General features: G+C 40.4%; 1 protein-coding gene across 1 annotated transcript in view; it reads left to right on the plus strand.

The window, feature by feature from the left end:
* inpp4b (inositol polyphosphate-4-phosphatase type II B) overlaps nucleotides 1–2,374 on the plus strand; it is a 422,536-nt gene extending 420,162 nt beyond the window's left edge. Inside the window, exon 22 of the mRNA XM_062996234.1 lies at nucleotides 1,762–2,374. Within this exon, the coding sequence (XP_062852304.1) occupies nucleotides 1,762–1,894 (133 nt within the window). The 3' untranslated portion in view covers nucleotides 1,895–2,374. The remainder of the gene's footprint in view (nucleotides 1–1,761) is intronic.
* Nucleotides 2,375–15,392: the final 13,018 nt, after the last annotated feature.

Consider the following 15,392-nt stretch of genomic DNA (forward strand, 5'->3'; position numbering starts at 1 on the left):
TTGAACTCCTCCACCTTCCACTTGAGGATGCGCCACAGGTGCTCAATTGGGTTTAGTCCATCACCTTTACCTTCAGCTTCCTCAGCAAGGCAGTTGTCATCTTGGAGGTTGTGTTTGGGGTCGTTATCCTGTTGGGAAACTGCCATGAGGCCCTGTTTCAGAATGTCACAGTACATGTTGGAATTCATGTTTCCCTCAATGAACTGCAGCTCCCCAGTGCCAGCAACACTCATGCAGCCCAAGACCATGATGCTACCACCACCATGCTTGACTGTAGGCAAGATACAGTTGTCTTGGTACTTCTCACCAGGGCGCCGCCACACATGCTGGACACCATCTGAGCCAAACAAGTTTATCTTGGTCTCGTCAGACCACAGGGCATTCCAGTAATCCATGTTCTTGGACTGCTTGTCTTCAGCAAACTGTTTGCGGGCTTTCTTGTGCGTCAGCTTCCTTCTGGGATGACGACCATGCAGACCGAGTTGATGCAGTGTGCGGCGTATGGTCTGAGCACTGACAGGCTGACCTCCCACGTCTTCAACCTCTGCAGCAATGCTGGCAGCACTCATGTGTCTATTTTTTAAAGCCAACCTCTGGATATGACGCCGAACACATGGACTCAACTTCTTTGGTCGACCCTGGCGAAGCCTGTTCCGAGTGGAACCTGTCCTGGAAAACCGCTGTATGACCTTGGCCACCATGCTGTAGCTCAGTTTCAGGGTGTTAGCAATCTTCTTATAGCCCAGGCCATCTTTGTGGAGAGCAACAATTCTATTTCTCACATCCTCAGAGAGTTCTTTGCCATGAGGTGCCATGTTGAATATCCAGTGGCCAGTATGAGAGAATTGTACCCAAAACACCAAATTTAACAGCCCTGCTCCCCATTTACACCTGGGACCTTGACACATGACACCAGGGAGGGACAACGACACATTTGGGCACAATTTGGACATGTTCACTGTGGGGTGTACTCACTTATGTTGCCAGCTATTTAGACATTAATGGCTGTGTGTTGAGTTATTTTCAGAAGACAGTAAATCTACACTGCTATACAAGCTGTACACTGACTACTCTAAGTTATATCCAAGTTTCATGTCTATAGTGTTGTCCCATGAAAAGATATAATGAAATATTTGCAGTAATGTGAGGGGTGTACTCACTTTTGTGATACACTGTATATACACACCCAATCACCTATAGGGCAATTCAGTGTCTCCAGTTAACCTGACTGCATGTTTTTGGACTGTGGGAGGAAACCGGAGCTCCCGGAGAAAACCCACGCAGACACGGTGAGAACATGCAAACTCCACACAGAAAGGACCCGAACCACCCCACCTGGGGATCGAACCCAGGACCGTCTTGCTGTAATGTGACAGTGCTACCCACCGAGTCACCGTGCTTCCCTCCTGAAAGTTTAGCATATTTATCTGTTTACTTTTATTAACTTGGTCTTGCAAAAGATTGAAAAAAAATCACGTATTTCTGAGTATGTCTTTACAGCTGTGCATTACATAATGTCATTGAAATGGCAAAATAGGCTTTTTTTCCCAAAATTCCCTTTCCTCTTTAAACTTGCACTTGACTCAAACAGACACTGTAAGTGAAAATGAAAACTGATTCACGTATCTGATTCACGTATCGGTTTTTGTTCCTGCTAAATTAACCTGTTTCTTTTAGTTTGGTGCCAACATTATCATGCCTTCATAATGTCATCATCCTTCCCCGTTTTCTCCCTCTTTCTCTTTCTCTTCCTTTATATAGAGAAGGCTGTCGGATTGAAAACGTGCAGAAGAACATAAAATGCAGAAAGTACGCTTTCAACATGCTGCAGCTGATGGCCTTTCCCAAGTACTACCGCCCACCGGAGGGGACGTACGGCAAAGTGGACTCATGAGAGAAGACGCAGCACAAGTGGCCTGTTCTGTTGTTACAGTTTATTATGTTTGTCTGTCGTCTCGGAAGTTATTTTTGTACCCACAGAGATGGACTAGATGTAGAAAAACTTGTAAATATATATAATTTCTACACTGTTTTCTGCATAGATTGCAGCACTGTAGTTGTGTTGAGTGTTAATCTGTTAAAATAAAGATTTTCTACATAGATCCAATTCTTTTTTATGTGTTCTAGACCTTGAAACTCAATGTCAACTGGTTCTGGGAGTGGCATTGAGTTTTGAGGTGTTTTTCCCATAAGGATGTTTGCAAAACCTGTTAATGTGTTCCATGGTCCTGTGGAACTGCATATATTTTAGGCTTATGTAAAATAATGGGGTTATTTTTGACACTTATGTATTGAAAATAACACAAATATAATATAAAAACACTTGAATACAATTGAAAAACAGTTAAAAATCAATAAAAACAATACAATAAAACCTGCACTTCACCTTTATTTCCTAATTGTTTCCTTATGCTTCTTAATTGTGGAGATGCTTGATCTTGGAATACCGTGTTCCATTCAGTAAAGGCACATTTACATGAGAAGTGGCACATTAGCTTTTGCGCTGCTTTTTAACAATAAGCGTCTAATGAAAAAGCTGATTCTCACAATTTCTCAGCACCCTCGAGCTGTAACACAAGTTTAAAAGTGAAACAGTAAGGAAAATCCAGATAAACACAGATACACGTGGAGCTTCAGACTGGATTCGATGGTCATTCCAAACAAATGCATATTCGTCTCATATTCACACTTTGATGACGTTTTACCACAACGCTTAAGCCGAGCTCTGAACAAAGCTGCTGGTTATTGTTCATTTGAAAATAAATTAAAAAAAAAAAAATTTAAACTGAACACGTTGAGTTTAAGGGACATGTTGAGTTTAAAGGTACACATTTCTCGACGAAGGGTGTTGAGTTTCAAAGATTTTGAGTTTAGGGGACGTTGAGTCACAAGGTACCACTGTATCATGTTTACATGCAAGTCGAAAGCATTTAAGTTCCAGAAAACACTGGGAGTGCACCAGTTTGGAGCAGGGAAGCTTCCAGAACAATCCTTTAATATGATGAGCTGTTTGCAGTTTCACATATTAACAGGTCATTAGGACTTGTTTTACCATATGATCATAAGCATCTCTTACACATATGGGCTCAAAAGTACTTCAGAAAATCATTGTTACTTGACACAGTTTGCCGTTGCATCAAGAATAGTAACCTGCAGAATGTTCTCTAGGCCTCAGCTCATCTGAGATGGACTAAAAAACAGCTGAAGTGTCCAGATTTCTGTTGAGCTCACACTTCAACCTGCTATTAGAAAAAAAGACATCAAGTTTGTCATGCCAAAGATGAAAATGACTTTTCTGACTGTCCAGACTATCAGGGACAGTGGTAGCCTAAGAGCTTTTGGGCTATCAATTGAAAGGTTGGGCCCTTGAGCAAGGCTCTTAACCCTCTCGGCTCCATGGGCACCGTACAATGGCTGACCCTGCACTTCAACCCCAACTTCCAAACAAGCTGGCATATGCGAAGAAAGAATTTCATTGTACTGTACATCTGTATACATCATTTTCAGCACTGCAGTGTCACTGACATGGTGGTGGTGTGTTAGTGTGTGTTGTGCTGGTATGAGTGGATCAGACACAGCAGCGCTGCTGGAGTTTTTAAACACCTCACAGTCACTGCTGGACTGAGAACAGTCCACCAACCAAAAATATCCAGCCAACAGTGCCCCGTGGGCAGCGTCCTGTGACCACTGATGAAGGTCTAGAAGATGACCAACTCAAACAGCAGCAATAGATGAGCGATCGTCTCTGACTTTACATCTGCAAGGTGGACCAATGAGGTAGGAGTGTCTAATAGAGTGGACAATTAGTGGACATGGTATTTAACTCCAGCAGCGCTGCTGTGTCTGATCCACTCATACCAGCACCATGTCAGTGTCACTGCAGTGCTGAGAATAACTCACCACCCAAATAATATCTACTCTGTGGTGATCCTGTGAGAGTCCTGACCATTGAAGAACAGGGTGAAATTGTTGCACGCCTGTGCAGAATGCAGGGGTGAGAAGAGGAGCTCTGTACACGTGTCGGAAAAGACGTGGGCAGCGACATGCTCTCCTCTAATGCAATCGGGTATCCCTCAGAAGCAAAAGACAAATTGACTGTGCTAAATTTGGAGGAAAATGGGAAGAATGTGGAATGTGTTAAAAAAATAAAATAAAATAAATGCTTAAAAAACTTTATGCGAGGCACGTATATGATTTTGGACATAAAAAGTGCTACTGTATGTAAATAAAGATGTTTTACCGCATCAACTTGATTTTATTTGTTGTTTTAATAAATGTTTATTCTAACATCACTCCTTCCAGAATAGTTAAGGACAGGGAAGGTTTAATACCATGAATTTATGAACTGTTAAAACGGTCTTCCAGGAGCATTGTGAAAAAGCCGTGTCCTTTATAGGGAAGGAGGGATTGAGGCTCGCCACTTAAAAACAACATTCCTCAACAAGTGATTGTAAGTATTTTACCATTTATGGTGTAAGCAAGCAAAAATGAATCAGGAAAAGTATTTGTGCTTAATAGGAAAGGCAGGAAATCACTATTTTATGTCAGTAATGTTTAATTCCTCAGACGATGCTGCATTATAAATAAGCTAGAAGAAAGAGAGAATTTCTGCCTTTCTGCGGATGCCAGATTCACCGTGATCCTAACCTGAATTAAGCAGTTAACTGATGTAAATAAATAAAATTACTTGGTCTCATAACATAACATTAAAACCACCTCCTTGTTTCTACACTCACTGTCCATTTTTCAGCTCCACTTACCATGTAGAAGCACTTTGTAGTTCTACAATTACTGACTGTAGTCCATCTGTTTCTCTACATGCTTTGTTAGCCCCCTTTCATGCCGTTCTTCAATGGTCAGGACCACCACATAGCTGGTATTATTTAGGAGGTGGATCATTCTCAGCACTGCAGTGACACTGACATGGTGGTGGTGTGTTAGTGTGTGTTGTGCTGGTATGAGTGGATAAGACACAGCAGCGCTGATGGAGTTAAATACCGTGTCCACTAACTGTCCACTCTATTAGACACTCCTACCTAGTTGGTCCACCTTGTAGATGTAAAGTCAGAGACGGTCGCTCATCTATTGCTGCTGTTTGAGTTGGTCATCTTCTAGATCTCCATCAGTGGTCACAGGACGCTGCCCACAGTTTTTGGTTGGTGGACTATTCTCAGTCCAGCAGTCACAGTGAGGTGTTTAAAAACTCCAGAAGCGCTGCTGTGTCTTATTCACACACTACCATCATCTCAGTGTCACTGCAATGACCCACCACCCAAATAATACCTACTTTGTAGTGGTCATGTGGGGGTCCTGACCACTGAAGAACAGAGTAAAAGTAGGTTAAAAAGGTATGTAGAGAAACAGATGGACTACAATCAGTAATTGTAGAACTACAAAGTGTTTCTATATGGTAAGTGAAGCTGATAAAATGGACAGTGAGTGTAGAAACAAGGAGGTGGTTTTAATGTTATGGCTGAATATACGTTGTATAATGGTGCGCACACACACATAAAAAACATATATTGATATTGCTCAATATTCCTGGGCATGTTTGGGATTCGCACTGCGTGTGACAGGTAATGTATCACCTTTCCAGATGAAATGTGAAATGCTACACTGGGTGAGGTTTTGATGTCATGTTTGATAAGGCAAGCACAAAAGGTGAAAACTTAAATGCTTTGCTCTAAATATGCTTTGTGCATACACAGATCACTTTACAGTCACGTCCTTCCTTTTATGGCGTGTGTATACTAGTAGAAAATGAAGAAAGAATGTCTTTATTGTCGTTTACACATGTTCAGTACAAGAAAATTATTCTCTTTCCATATCTCAGCTTGTTTGTATGTTGGGGTCAGACTTTTTCTGGAGCCAGGAGAGTTAAGGACCTCGTTCGAGGCAGTGGCGCCCCCAGAATTTTTTCATAGGGGTGGTCAGATGGGCTCACTAAAAATCTTGGGTGGCACACCAAAACGAAAAGCCATAACTACATTTCAGTAGGGTCTATTATTGTAGTATACAGACTAGTCGATAACTTATTATCTGATGTGCATATACTAATACGGTACAGTTAACATTTTACTGTACAACAACCATCCTGCAACAGAGAAACGAGACCGTGATTAGCTGCTGTACTGTGTGAGGCAAACTCACCAGCTCAGTACACCACACAGCATCGGGCGGGGCAGTTGAGGGGTGGGGGGTGTTTGGAGTGTGATACAGTGATGGCGGTTGGCTGCCTGCATTTTTATCTTTACATGAACTATTGTAAAAATACAGAATACATTATTGACTAAAATGGACAGAAATAAGCATATTTTGCATATGCGAATCAATTCTCTGTAAGGGGGGGGGCTCTGGGGGGGCCAGCAATTTTATAAGGGTGGCCATGGCCTCACCTGCCCCCCCAACTTGACAGCGCCCCTGCTTCAAGGGCCCAGCAGACTATACATTTAAAAGTTCCAACCATAATTCACAGTTTGTCCCTTTAGGTAATGTGTTACTTGTCGTCCTTCTAAATAGCTCTTAATTGGCAAAATGACTGAACATTGATTGTAATTTAGATAATCAATAGATGCACCAAGGTGGCGCAGTGGGATATTCCACTAGTACACCAGCTTGTTGCCACCGGTCGGCTGGGCATAATTGGCAGTGCCTGCAGCAGACACGTTTCTGCTATGGTGGGATGACCGGACTGTGTGGGTGGGGTCTTCAAATGCTGTGTAAGGACCCTGATTAGCAGATAGAGAGTCGCCTGTGCCGAATGCGTAGGTGAAAAAGGGTTCCGCTAAGGGCTGCACGCGGGTCGGAGGGGGCGTAAGCAGCAATATACCCACCTCGACTGCAATCAGGGATCCCCCAGTACAGCGGAAGACAGATTGACTACGCTAAATTGGGAGAAAATGCATCAATAAAATAGAAAAAAAAGATAATCAATAGATAAATTGTAAATCGATAATCAATGTTGAATTTGGTCATAAATTGACTTTTGATTTTATTGTTTACAGTTAAGGTTGTCATGTATCGTTAATATGAAAGTGTCATAGTAAAAAAATAGATAATTTTACAAGTATTGTAGCTACACGCATTAGGCGGGCGACGCACCACCAAAGGGCAAAAGGGAATACATTTTTCTAGTGATAAACTAGCTGTGACTGTTTTGGACAGTATGTCTTGCCTTTGAATATCGTAGTCCAATCAGCACCGAGTTGTGTTCCGTACAGTACCGCCGCTTTTGGGCGATTTCAGTCTGATTGAAAATTGCCCCGGATTGCTCTCATAGACTCTCATGTTAAGGCTCTTTTTTTTTTAACTGCAGGTGCTGCAATAAAATCTGAATGGGTTCCGGGAGGGCTCGCACTTACGTGCTTGCGTCACACGTAACCTGGTGTCGCGATCTCGTCACCATGACTACCATCACCTCAGTTCGGAGCAACTACATCATGTCATTAAGGAAAATGCCATTCAGTTGTCGTTGTAATCAGGATAAATTAGCAACTTAAGACCAAATTTAAGCATCAAGTATCTACATACAAAGGGGGGAAAATCATATAAGTTACAAGTAAATTACAAGTAAGTAGTGTCATTTTTAAATTGTGAATTGTGATTGCACTAATTGTATCTCCCCAACTGTTTAATTGTACTTTTTTATAAATTGCACATCAGCCCCGATGCCCCAATCTTTATTCAGGATCTGCTGCACCTAAATCAAAATGCTATCTAATTAAAACTGAATGAAATTGTTAGTGTGAAGGCTTTATTTAATTCTATGATTAATGGTAAAGCTGCTCTCTCTCCATGTTCAAAGTTATTTGTGAGGGCAAACTGACAGATGACTTAAGATGTTAATTATTTAAGCTTTAATTTACTTATTGAACGGGTCACCTTGGCCATCATCGCAACAATTGCCCCCCCCTGAGAGATTTGGCAGGAGCCGCCATTGGCTACACGCTTAAGTAAAATAAAATGTGCTGGGTCAATTTGTTGCAGATTTTATTCTGGTTCTGTTCAGTAAAAGAATTTAGAAAATTGATCAACATTTGTTGAAGTTATGAGCAAAGGTACAGGGGTCCCTTTCTGACTCACAGTGTAATTATATCATTTAGTTATTTATGGCATCAGATTGAGTAGTACATCACATGTTTTTCATATACACACTGCTGGAGAAGAAAAAACAACAGAACCAGCACTGCATTACTCCTGCCAGTAAGAATACTGGTTAACTCATGCAACGTTACATAATACAATGAATGATGTTTAACCACCGTTTTATCCTGTTTAGGCAGTTGGCTAGTGCTTACTTGTGTGTGTTTACCCAACCACGTATAGCATACTATGTAGTATATACAGTGTATCACAAAAGTGAGTACACCCCTCACATTTCTGCAGATATTTAAGTATATCTTTTCATGGGACAACACTGACAAAATGACACTTTGACACAATGAAAAGTAGTCTGTGTGCAGCTTATATAACAGTGTAAATTTGTTCTTCCCTCAAAATAACTCAATATACAGCCATTAATGTCTAAACCACCGGCAACAAAAGTGAGTACACCCCTAAGAGACTACACCCCTAAATGTCCAAATTGAGCACTGCTTGTCATTTTCCCTCCAAAATGTCATGTGACTCGCTAGTGTTACTAGGTCTCGGGTGTGCATAGGGAGCAGGTGTGTTCAATTTAGTAGTACAGCTCTCACACTCTCTCATACTGGTCACTGAAAGTTCCAACATGGCACCTCATGGCAAAGAACTCTCTGAGGATCTTAAAAGACGAATTGTTGCGCTACATGAAGATGGCCAAGGCTACAAGAAGATTGCCAACACCCTGAAACTGAGCTGCAGCACAGTGGCCAAGATCATCCAGCGTTTTAAAAGAGCAGGGTCCACTCAGAACAGACCTCGCGTTGGTCGTCCAAAGAAGCTGAGTGCACGTGCTCAGCGTCACATCCAACTGCTGTCTTTGAAAGATAGGCGCAGGAGTGCTGTCAGCATTGCTGCAGAGATTGAAAAGGTGGGGGGTCAGCCTGTCAGTGCTCAGACCATACGCCGCACACTACATCAAATTGGTCTGCATGGCTGTCACCCCAGAAGGAAGCCTCTTCTGAAGTCTCTACACAAGAAAGCCCGCAAACAGTTTGCTGAAGACATGTCAACAAAGGACATGGATTACTGGAACCATGTCCTATGGTCTGATGAGACCAAGATTAATTTGTTTGGTTCAGATGGTCTCAAGCATGTGTGGCGGCAATCAGGTGAGGAGTACAAAGATAAGTGTGTCATGCCTACAGTCAAGCATGGTGGTGGGAATGCCATGGCCTGGGGCTGCATGAGTGCAGCAGGTGTTGGGGAGTTACATTTCATTGAGGGACACATGAACTCCAATATGTACTGTGAAATACTGAAGCAGAGCATGATCCCCTCCCTCCGGAAACTGGGTCGCAGGGCAGTGTTCCAGCATGATAATGACCCCAAACACACCTCTAAGACGACCACTGCTTTATTGAAGAGGCTGAGGGTAAAGGTGATGGACTGGCCAAGCATGTCTCCAGACCTAAACCCAATAGAACATCTTTGGGGCATCCTCAAGCGGAAGGTGGAGGAGCGCAAAGTCTCGAATATCCGCCAGCTCCGTGATGTCGTCATGGAGGAGTGGAAAAGCATTCCAGTGGCAACCTGTGAAGCTCTGGTAAACTCCATGCCCAGGAGAGTTAAGGCAGTTCTGGGAAATAATGGTGGCCACACAAAATATTGACACTTCAGGAACTTTCACTAAGGGGTGTACTCACTTTTGTTGCCGGTGGTTTAGACATTAATGGCTGTATATTGAGTTATTTTGAGGGAAGAATAAATTTACACTGTTATTGAAGCTGCACACAGACTACTTTTCATTGTGTCAAAGTGTCATTTTGTCAGTGTTGTCCCATGAAAAGATATACTTAAATATCTGCAGAAATGTGAGGGGTGTACTCACTTTTGTGATACACTGTAAATACTTATTGTACCAATTGTACTTCTTACTCAATCAATCAATAATAACAGCTTTTTTAGTTTCTCTTCACCTGCCACAGCATCTTCCTTCTTGGCTGCCATGTAAATTTTTCGTGTATTTTAGTCACAATCTGTTTTATCCGAGTTTACTTTTCCTTTCTCTGGTGAGCATTAGGATTGTACATTGAACTAAGCAGCTGTTTTGTTTCCTTTTAGGTCTGTCCCTTAGCTTTTTCACTCTGTGTTTTTCATTATATATACAGTATATATATATATATATTTATATATATATATATATATATATATATATAAACACAGACCAAGCATAACATTATGACCACTGACAGGTGAAGTGAATAACACTGATTACCTCTTCATCACGGCACCTGTTAGTGGGGGGGATATATTAGGCAGCAAGTGAACATTTTATCCTCAAAGTTGATGTTAGAAGCAGGAAAAATGGGCAAGTGTGAGGATTTGAGCAAGTTTGACAAGGGCCAGATTGTGATGGCTAGACAACTGGGTCACAGCATTTCCAAAACTGCAGCTCTTGTGGGGTGTTCCCGGTCTGCAATGATCAGTATCTATCAAAAAAAGGTCCAAGGAAGGAACAGTGGTAAACCGGCGACAGGGTCATGGGCGGCCAAGGCTCATTGATGGACGTGGGGAGCGAAGGCTGGCCCTCTAAAAGATAGGCCCCCTCACCCATTACTTGCTGGGGTATTCAGATATGTCATTTTCCCTTTCATTTCTGAAATAAAAGAGTGTCCTGCAACTTTTGACTCACCCTGTATTTATATAGTGAAACTATCATTTCATTCCAGTCGTCATTAACAATCTACTGTATTATTAATTCACTAGTATTGGTGAAAAAACTGTAGGGACTTCTTTTAACAGAAGTAAATTGGTTTGACGGGTGAATTTAAAGTGATTCAGGAGTGGCTGGCATAATTTCTACAACTTAGCAACACTTTACAGGTAACTTAAAAAACCTGAAAAATCTTCTGCTTTAGCTAAGATTAGTGTTCAAACTCATACTAGTGTACAATATAAAAGTGAGTAATGCAAAGTTCACACTACACGACTTTCCAAGTCGTCAGGTCGCTGTACAGTTCACACTACACAACTGGATCTCTTGTAATCAAGAGTCTTTTGAGTCGGTGTGTATTTCACACTACACAACTGATCGGTGATAGGGGGTTTCACACTACACCATCTATCACCAACTGGAATCGCAGGCAAGCTTCTCTGGTCTCCCAAACTACATTTTGTCAGTGACAAGGGGTTTAATGATGCCACGTCCAAAAATGCACATCAACAAGAAGCGAGCGATCAAAGTTTGTGATCTGATGTGCAGCGTAAAATCAAGGAGGAGAAAATAAATGAATCTGAGTGGATTTGGCTACGTGACCAACATGGATTGTTCTATAGTGAGTTGGAGGTTAATAAATATTTTTTGCAATGCAGCGTTGGTGTTATGTTTTGTAGAAAACGATAAGGTCAGAAATACTGTAAAACCTGTGTGTACCGATGTATTCTGATATAAACTATATTATGCCCCTGTCCCACTCATTGGCTGTTCGACATAGCACTCTCGGAGAGCTGCTTGGATCGAGTCGTTGAACAGTTCACACATAGCGATTGAGACCTGAGTTTTAATCGCCAAGCAAACGCTGAGTTGCTTCTGAGCCGGCAAATCTAGCGCCGACCAGTCGGCAAGCGAAAATCAGGGCAAAAATCGTGTAGTGTGAACTAGGCATAAGCAAGAATGAGCTTTATGAGGGGTAGCAAAGAGAAACCCACTGCTTATTAAGATAAAGCATTAGCCCCCAGCTAACATAAGCAGGAAAATGTACCTCAGTGATACTCGCACCTTTTGGGATCATGTTTTAGGATAAGAGAAAAATCAAACTAAGAACTTTTTGGATTAAAAATGTATTTAATTTTGTCTGAAAGACTCATACAGCATTTTATAATAAGAACATTACATTAACAGTCAAACATGGCAGTGGTAGTGTGATGGTGTGGTGGTTTTCTGTGTATCAGGACATGAATGAATTGTAGTTATTAAGAAAATGATACATCCCACTCTATATTAGAAGGAGAGTGTAAGGTCATCAGTCCATGAGCTGAAGTCAAGGTATAAATGATCCAAAGTCGAGGCGGTAGAATTATCCAAAGCATAAAAGGAGGTTTTACATCTGAATAGAAAACAAACAGTAAACAGGAAGATGTTTGTAGTGGCCGAGTTAAGTCCTGATCTGCATCCTACAGGGATTCTGTGTGAGACCTAAAACACACTGCAAACCTCCACAATGACGTGAATGAGACATTATAGAAAATGTGGACGTACTTCAGGTCATTGCTGAGTGAAGTGGTGCAACTAGTTACAGAAACAATTCCATTTTTTTTATTTAACAATGTGAACTAAGTGTTGTATAAATAAATAAAATGTTTTACATTAAATTTAGCCAGATTTGAACCCTGGTACTATGAGGCTCACAAACTAACTTTGTGAAACCTTGCCACCATATAATAATGGTCCTTTTATAAACTATACTATTTTATTTTTTTAGCTTATTTGTTCAATTTATTAGCTTATTTGTCTCCACTTTTATTGTTATATATGAATGTAATTAATTATTAATCATTTTACAAACCCAATTCCAAAAAGTTGGGACAGCAGGTAAAAAGCAAAACGCAGTCTTTCAACTGAATTGTAAACATACTTTAAATTCTTTGATTTCTGCAACATATTTTTTGGTAGTTGGTAGAGGGTATAATTTGGACCAGGAATGCTGTAAAAATGCATGTAGTCCAACAGTTTAAGAACAATGTTGCTCAATGTACAACTGCAAGAATTTTAGAGATTTGTACCACCTACAGTACATAACATTATTAAAAGATTTAAAGAATTCTCTATGTGTACAGGGCAAAGCTGAAAAATAATATTTGATGCCATTGACGTTTCATCCTTCAGACACACTTGATAAGTCATCGACTTGCTTCTGTAATGGATATAACTCAGGGCTATCTATCTATCTATCTATCTATCTATCTATCTATCTATCTATCTATCTATCTATCTATCTATCTATCTATCTATCTATCTATCTATCTATCTATCTATCTAAATGCACAGCTGGTATATGGACTGACACAAAGTGAACTGTTGAGCAACTGAAGTGTTATATAAGACAAGAATGGGATTTTTTTTCTTTTTTTCTTTCCTAACCACAGTGGGAGAGGTGTCTTTGGTTACTTGTGCTGATGAAACAGTCGTAAACATGTCCCTTTGGAACGGGTTGCAACGTTTGGAATAAGCATAAACATGTCAAAACAACAACAACATTTAATATCAGGTCTTTATGATGTTTTCAATTACGTCAAAGGGATTTGCAAATCTCAGCTTTTTTTACTAATTTTCTACTGTACCAGTTTTTTGGGTTTTTTTTGGAATTGGGGTAAAATTGCTGATGTAATAGTTATTTACAGGACATGTTGTGTGGAAATAATAGTGAGAGGAACCAGGTCAGATTACGCTGATAAAATACTGTATAACCACAGCAGTGGTGAAGGGTTCAAACCTGACTTCCAGTCAAAATAAAGGCAGACATTACATATGATTGTTTACACTTCACACTTTTAGTAATTTCCTCTAGCTGCTCTACCAATGTGGAGCAGTAGTCATGATCATGGCCAAGGAATTAGGAGTTTATGTCACAAAGCTGTACAAATGTTTGATGAGCACCTGAATGCAGCATTATATTAGCTTAAGCCAAAGCAATATCCAGAATATACTACAGTTCATATACTACAGTTCATAACATTATCATTAGTGGACACTGGACTAGACAACTATGTTATACATATGTGTTTCCTAAACACAGATTAAGCTTTAGGTTAGAAATAAACACTGTCAGAAGAAATAATCCACTAGAACTCTTTTGAGTCCAGGACAAACAGTACAGCAGCTTTTGGTCTGGACTAAATTTATGACCCTGTTTACACCTGAGACACAAATAAACAGTCCGTATATACACATGATGTGAAATAATGATCTACTGTACATTAAGACTTTATACACCGATCAGCCATAACATTAAAACCGCCTCCTTGTTTCTACACTCACTGTCCATTTTATCAGCTCCACTTATAGATAATCAGAAGAACATCACATCACTTCTCTGGTGGGTTGCCACTGCTGGACACTTGAGCAAAAATCTCAACCCTCAATGCTTAATGCAATGTAAGCCTCTGTATAAAGCAAAAGTGTAAATGGAAAATGAAAGTAAAATTTGAGACTGTACTTTGCATTTTGTTGAGGTAGAGCTAAAATTTTGATTGAGCTGACAGTCGCTGACAAGTAGAAATGAGAGACAATGTAGCAACGAACTGGGATTTTCTAATAGTGTGTGTTTGAATTAACACTAGGGCTGTCAAACGATTAAAATTTGTAATCGCGATTAATCTCAGAATTTCATATAGTTAATCACGATTAATCGCTTTTTTTTTTTTTATAAAGGAGGTGGTTTTAATGTTATGGCTGATTGGTGTACATACACTAACATACACAAAAACTCATTCACAATCAACACAGTCTTGTTCCCTGGGTTCTGACAACTCATACTAGTGACTATATTACTTGCATCTTTGCACAACATTCCATTGTGTTTGCACCTTATTCTCACCTTATTCTACCTGCTGCTATATAAACCCAAGTTAACGCGATAATAATAACGCGTTCCAGTGTTGCCAGATTGGGCGGTTATCCACCAATTTTGTTGGAAAACTATTTTATAGCATTTAAATAACACTTCTGTTTAAAAGAAAATATTAAGTTTTAAGAAGCACCAGCATTGTAGAAGGCTATTAAAAGTAAAGTCAATTTTCAATGCTGATTTGGCTTAATAGTGTTGGTCAGTCTGTATCATATTCTTGAAATGATAAAGTATTGCAAAGGAATATCTTTGAAATTCTTCCTCATAATGTTAAGGTTATAGGCTATATTTTGTTTTTTCACTTGTCAGGGAAAATTAAGAGAGAAAAAAGCTTATTATTATCATGGGGGTGGGATATTAAAAAAGCCGGATAGGGACTCTCTCATGACTAAATCAATCTGCTGGCTGATTGATGGCGCCTGCACAGAGACGGGAAAAGAGTGCTGTCAGGTGGTGTCTCTCCATACACAGTGCTGATCCGCATTGCACTCGTCAAAGTGTAGGTGACAAAATGCATACAGCTGCTTCCCACAAGTCGAAGGGGGCATGGGTTAGCTTTGTTCTCCTCAATCAGAGCTCGGATCGGCATTGGTGGAGAGGAAGCATGTATATAAACCCACTTTGCTGGTGGGTAAACAAAGGAGAGATGTTTTTGACTGTGGGATTTTTAGGGGGGTTGGGGGT

This window comes from Trichomycterus rosablanca, chromosome 5 (assembly GCF_030014385.1).
Source record: "Trichomycterus rosablanca isolate fTriRos1 chromosome 5, fTriRos1.hap1, whole genome shotgun sequence".
Classification (NCBI taxonomy): domain Eukaryota; kingdom Metazoa; phylum Chordata; class Actinopteri; order Siluriformes; family Trichomycteridae; genus Trichomycterus; species Trichomycterus rosablanca.